This window comes from Schistocerca piceifrons, chromosome 3 (assembly GCF_021461385.2).
Source record: "Schistocerca piceifrons isolate TAMUIC-IGC-003096 chromosome 3, iqSchPice1.1, whole genome shotgun sequence".
In the NCBI taxonomy this organism is placed as follows: domain Eukaryota; kingdom Metazoa; phylum Arthropoda; class Insecta; order Orthoptera; family Acrididae; genus Schistocerca; species Schistocerca piceifrons.
This window is the reverse complement of record NC_060140.1, coordinates 344,566,223-344,572,920: the sequence shown is the minus strand read 5'-3', so window position 1 is coordinate 344,572,920 and position 6,698 is coordinate 344,566,223. Positions and strand designations below refer to the sequence as shown.

The 6,698-nt window shown below is 44.3% G+C and overlaps 1 protein-coding gene across 1 annotated transcript in view; it reads left to right on the top strand.

The window, feature by feature from the left end:
• Nucleotides 1-2,476: 2,476 nt before the first annotated feature.
• The window catches only part of LOC124788647 (heparan sulfate 2-O-sulfotransferase pipe), a 278,514-nt gene continuing 274,292 nt past the window's right edge, over nucleotides 2,477-6,698 (top strand). The window contains exon 1 of the mRNA XM_047255922.1: nucleotides 2,477-2,661. Coding sequence (XP_047111878.1) covers nucleotides 2,477-2,661 — 185 coding nt within the window. The remainder of the gene's footprint in view (nucleotides 2,662-6,698) is intronic.

The following is a 6,698-nucleotide window of genomic DNA, read 5'->3' as shown; positions in this document are numbered from 1 at the left end:
TGTGTGCCGGACCGAGATTCGAACTTGAGACCTTTGCCTTTCGCGGGCAAGTACTCTACCAACTGAGCTACCCAAGCACGACTCACGACGCCTCCTCAAAGCTTCAATTCCGCCAGTACCTCGTCTCCTACCTTCAAAACTTCACAGGAGCTCTTCTGCGAGTTCGAGACTCGGTCCGCCACACAGTTCTAATCTGCCAGGAAGTTTCACATCGTTGCATGTCATCGGGTGTAGTCCGAATGTCCTTGTAGACAGCGACTTTCAGCTTTTCCCACAGGAAAAAGTCTACAGGCGTCAAATGCAGGGAAAGGACAGAACAAAGCACAGGTCCTCTTCGTCCAACCCGACGGTTTGAAACAATTCGTGAAGACATGCTGTAGTACTTCCGGCACTATCGGCTGGAAAGCCGTCATGTTGGCACTACAGGTTCCTACTACTCTGCAGAGGAACGTCTTCTAGTATCCGCTGAAGATGGTCTGTTAGCAGGCTGCGATACTTGTGCGCGTTCAGTGTTCTATCTATAAAAGACGGGCCTGTGAGCTGATGGTTCACTATCCCACACCACACGTTTACACTCCAAGGACGCTGACATTCCAACTGAGAAGGCAACTGGGATTGTCAACAGACCAATAGTGCATGTTCCGGCGGTTTGCCCGGCCGTTACTGCTATATGTGACTTCATCACTAAACAAGATACATGATACCCCTGGAGTGTCCTGTCTTAACGCCGATGTACAGAAGTGATTCTCATAATCGATGGAACCTATGTCGATGGAGAACGAGCAAGACACTTGCCGACTCATGTCGCTTACCCGTGCGATTTCGCTGTAGATAACGTTCTTGTCAACTGCAAAAGCAGCGAGAACATTCATTTCCTCTTCTTCTGTCATCACTTGTTTTTTCTGCTACGCTGTCTAGGTCTTACACTACTGCTTTCACGTAACTGGTTGAAGACGTTGATAAATCACTGCCGAGATGGTTGACGTCTATCGGGATATCTTGCCGCATACACCGTACAAAGAACAAACTGTATTCTTCCTACGTTATCCATACACCATGAGCATATCGGCTTCTTCTACATTTCTAAATCCCACCGTCCACCGTCCACTCACGACCTAGTGCTTGGACTGTCACACGCTGACTAGCAAGTCCCATTGCACTCAAGGAACATATTGTACGTGTTTGTATGTGCACCCTGTAACCCTAGCAAGTAGCAACTACACAGGTTGAATGGCGCAAACAAGTGAAGTGTGGAATCTTAAAAAAAAAAAATTACTGTATATCGTAAACGGCTGGCACTACAATCCTGCAAAAAACACCATTGACATTCTAATTTATCCTAATTTTAGTCTGTTAATGTCAACAGGCACTCTTCTTCTTCTTCTTTATCGTCGCCTCGTCCCACATCACGCAGCGTCGGCGTTGCTCTTCCGGATCCTTCTCCTCCATAGTTCTCTATCCATTGCCACTTCCTTCTTCCATCCTTTCTCCCTTAGGTCCCCGGATATCTTATCCTTCCACCTCATCTTCGGTTTTCCTCTCCTTCTTGTTCCTTCAATCTTTATATCTTCAACTCTGTTTCCGATATACTCTTCCCCTTTTCTCTGTAAGTGTCCGTACCGCCTTAGTCTGCTCTCTAGTATCTTTTTTCCCATGGGTCCCACTTTCACAGCTCCTCTAACAAATTCATTTCTAATCCTGTCCTTCCTTGTTACCCCACTCATCCACCTCAGCATCCTCATTTCCGCCACTTCCATCTTCCTTTCCTGGGCTACTGTGATTGGCCATGTCTCTGCGTCGTATATCATAACAGGCCTTACTACCGACTTTTACTCTTTCCCTTCCAACCCAATGATCACCTTCTTGTCACACAACACTCCACTCATTTTCCTCCAGTTGTTCCAACCGCAATTTATTCGGTGTTGTATCTCGCTTTCCAGTCCTCCGTCCCTCTGTAAGTACGACCCCAGGTATTTAAATTTGCATGCCGATTTCGGCTCATCATCCTGGATCTTGCAAGACCTCATCTGCATATTCAGTGCTAAATATTCTGACTTTGTCCTGCTAATTTTCATCCCTCTTTCTTCTAGTGTCTTCCTCCAATCCTCCAGCTTTTACTCAAGTCTGTTAATGTCAATAGGCACTGTTCCATTTACAAAAGTTTGTTTGCACAAAAACATTTCTGCAATATCTACGGTGCAGTTTCAGGTGGTTTATCTTGTGTAACTTTGTTGGTAGCGTATTGGCAATTTTCGAATACATTTCATCATTATGTATTAGATTGTAGGGCGTGCCTTGTACCGTAAATAGTAAAGATACATCAGCCGCTGCAACTGGCAGTGACCGCTGAAGCAAAATCCGTACCGTGTAAAAATGGCCTGAGTAACGCGCGTATCAATGGGGAGGTAGCCGGAAGCGAAGGCCGGCCGCGACGGTCCGTGGCCGGGAGGAGTGGTCTGGCCAAAACAAGGGCGCGATGCGGCTCTGCGCGGTAGCGGGTCACGGGAGCGGCGACTGTCGCTCGCGCATGCGCAGTCCCGTTCCCTGGCAGAAGCGGCGGTGGCGGTGGCGGCTGCGGCCCGGCCGCAGTGTGTGCGCGATGGTCGACACCGCCGGTTCGTTGCGGCCGCGCCGCTTGCTGCAGCTCCACGTGCCCCGCCGGTGAGTGCGCACGCGGCTACACTCGCCAGCCTTCTGCGAATGTCCTCGGCAAGCCACTGCACAGTGCATGGCAGAGGCTAATTCTGACTCACCTTTGCCCCTCTTCTACACATCGCGGCCAAAAATGAGCCTTTATCCCTCTGTACATGCTACGATCTCATCTTGTGCTTACGGTCCTTCTGGAACACACAGTGTGTTTGTGTGTTGACGAGACAAGCCCCTAAGGATGTTGAACACATACAAATGCATCATTTTGATGGAATAAGTAATTTTCATATTTTGGATTCATTCGTCACTTCTTGGGAGAACAATTTCAATGTATTATTTGTTGGCAAACAAATAAACTGCCTTTTTGTTCTGCTAGTACTTATTTCGAACCGGTCTTCGACTTACTGGGCCATCGTCAGGAAAGAATTGAATGGAGGAAATGGAAAACGTTCTAACTGGAATTTTTTCACAAAACGCGTCTTCAGTGCTGTTGCTTTCCCGGTACTCCGTTGCATGTCGCTACACTTGATCCAAGTGCCATACCATGCACAGAATGTTTCAAATCATTACTAGCTCACGTCTGGTCCTTATGTCACGCAATGGTACCCAATTGAGCCCGAGACGATTTCAAGACACAAGTTTCTGGTGAGTGGGCACAGATTTTTGAGTTGCGACGGGATTTTCCAATTGCTAGGAGACGAAGAATCAGAGGTAAGGCTTTTCTTTGTTCCACAAGATTTGCACAAAATTGTTGACTCAGCTACCGCTATGAACCCACTCCACGCAATGCCACTGCAAACAACTGTCGTCTTTTGTTTTAAGGGTGCTGCCGAAATTTGTAGTCATTGCAAGAGTGTAAGATTTCCAAATGCTGTATGATCGAAGTGTGTCGTACTCTTTTCAAATAGCTAGAAAAAATTCTTAATCCAAACAGAAGACTAGAAAAAATGTCAATGTATTCAAAAGAGGAAAGACCATGAGTCATGTATGCCATACCGTACTTCGTCTGAAAGACCAGCCACGTTTATGAAATACGAAACAGAAAGACCTCTTAATGATGTTGCCATTTCTTCCTCAACGGCACAGGGAGTTTTGCAGTAAACTTTGCACCATCTAAACCCAAGAATGGAGTTTTGTATGAAACAGAAGTCAATACTGAGACTTCTTTTCCTGGATTTGTTTTTGTTACTCCCTTCTAAAAAATTTGAAAGAAATGAGACATAGTTGTTGTTGGCTACATTTCTAATAGTAAAATATTACTGCTGTATTTCTGTACTTGTATTATCCAACTAAAAGGTGGTACCTCTGTATTACACATGAAATAAAACTTCTTACTGGCACTAGGAACCAGTCAGTTCCTCGGTATGGCACCTAGAACATTCTTAATAAATTATTTATTTTCTAATTTGCCTCATTATTTTTACAGTAATGAGATGGGCTTGGTGATTCTATTATGTCAGAATACCTTCTCAGTTTCTTTGACACAAACAAGTTATACACAAGAAGGGATACCGTACATTGTTCCTTGATTCTCCTGACAAATGTGAGATTTGGCACTTTGAACTTTTTCCATTTACTCTTCAACTACCTGTCGTTCACAAGAGACACTAGTGTGTGGGAAACCAAACGTTACAAACAAAGATGCTGCCAATACACATAGGCATTAAGCACGTTATTCTACAATTTAAAACTGTAATTTAACACGCCTAACGCACAACATGAGAGAATAACTTTCGATTTGACATCTCTCACATCACGACACGACCGAAGATTCTGTTATGTTGACAATATCTTTGTCTCTAATGCTTGGTTTCCTACATATTAGTGTCTTTCTTGAGCGCTAGTCAGCTGTTTCCTAACGGTGGCCCAACTAGTAGGAAACAGGCTCGAAATAAAGAAATATTAGTGGGACAAAAACGCAGTTTGCTTTTTTTGTTCAACATTTAATAAATGATTTCCCTACCAGAGATTGCTTTCGCTTGAAATAGACAATTTACTTCATTTCATCTGCGCTTAGTCACTGTCGGCCCTTTGGGCACTATCAAGTGACTTCAGACAGTTAAGAAAAAGTAGTATGACACTGTTCGCTAGGACAGACGGAGGCCTTGTTCAGCCACCTTATCGGAAAGGGTTTCCTTTTACAGCGAATAGTGGCCACTCTTTGCCTTCTGTGCGAGAGTAGTGTCTTAAGTGCATTTACTGAGTGTTCGTGATGGTAACGGGTGTTTATAGTGTGGTCTTACGTTTGTCTTTTTCGATGATGAGAGAAGGGAGAGGGGAATATCCGGTGTCGGCTTAGCCTCCCGAGCAGCACCAAGTGAACTGCCGGGTTCTTCTTCCTTGTCCGACGGACAGATCACCATCAATAGTATCGCTTGTCCTCACTTTACGAGGCACTGCGCAGAGATCTGAAAATAAATCAGGACCTTGGTGGAAACTGGTTGTTAGCAACTTTAATCTTAAACCTATCCTCCCCTTGTGGCGAAATACTGACAATGAAAATTTCAACTACCACCAGTATTTGAACTGGCTACCTCCGAGTCGAGCACCACTGGATAGGCGTAAGCTAGCGACCTCGGCTACGTTTGCGACATCAGGAAAAGAGTTTAACATATACATAAGCTTTCTTATTATGGACGGCAATACGAGTTGTTCGTTTCACACTGCTTGCTACGTGCAGCATTAAATGCTATAAGCACGTATGTAATTTCTGTGATCTCGCATGATAAGCCAAAGCGGCAAAATTGGTTAATCTCAGATCAAATGAAATTAAATAAATCCTACATTCCAAATTTTAAAAAGATCTTCACGCAGGAGCTTGACTTCGTTCAAGAAATTTAATACTGCTTTGGGCCCAAGAATAAAAGAAGACAACTGATACATCAATTTGAGATTTTCATGTTCGCCATTAGTTTGCTGGAGACGCTAAAACTGCATGCAGACGCACATTTTTAAAGCTTAATTACCTGAGCAAGGTGCTGTATTCATTGCAGTTCACCAACGTGACGTAACCCTTTTCAGTGCAGACATTACACAGACGCACGAATTTATGTACGACTCGTCGTATCTGGTGGAGTAATGATGAAGCGTGTGCCTGGAAAACGAAAGGCCTTGCCAACAAACCCCGCTCGTACCAGAGAATATGTCGGTCTACCTTTAACTAAATCTTCTGTTCTCAATTATGCGAAGATGCGCTACGAAGGATACGTGGTTTCGCATTAAACTGTAGATGCCCTTTCCCCTGTTGGACTATTGGGGTGGGTTAGGGATACGAAATTCGCCAAAGTGGCGTCCATTCGAAAGAATTACACGAATGAATTGAGACACACGTAATTCATATGTTTTGCTCGTTCGAATGACCGCGGTGTCCTTCGAACAATATCGTCGGCAGCGAGAGCCCCTTCTGTCTCGAAAGGTCTCTCGCAGATAATACTTTACATTTAAATCCACTAGAAAAACGCAAGTGGGGCCAGATGAGAATAACCTAGCCACGCAACAGAACTTCACCTTCATATCCACACTTTAAGGAAAATCTGACTCAGGTGTTTGAGAACAAAATGTGCGGAATAAGCTGGTGCTTTATCATATTGGACTATGCAAGTGCATGGGAATCAAGAAGAATATCTCCGAATCGCAAACTGAGTGCATCTGTCTGTATGAAGAAGAGAGTACACTGAAACTGTTTAAACGTGGAGGAAGCACAGACAAGGCCACAGATAGCCTATTACGCAGTCTATCACTATTTCCGTCAGCAGGTTCAAGGAAAATCAAAGGAAAAACACCACGACAAATTGCAGAATGCATGGGAGATTAAAACTACCAACATACGCATAATGTGGGAAAGAAAACAAATAAAACTCGTACAGACAGCACAGGAAGTGCTGAAACATGTTTGAGTACAGGAAAACTAATCAAGCTGTATTTCGCAAAAAGCGGAATTCACCCCCAATTTTTCTTAGCAAGCACGGAAAATAAGGAGGGCTGCAACATCTATAAGCTTATTACACAATGTCTTCCCAAAAAGTTCCGAGACGGATTTTATGACTGGC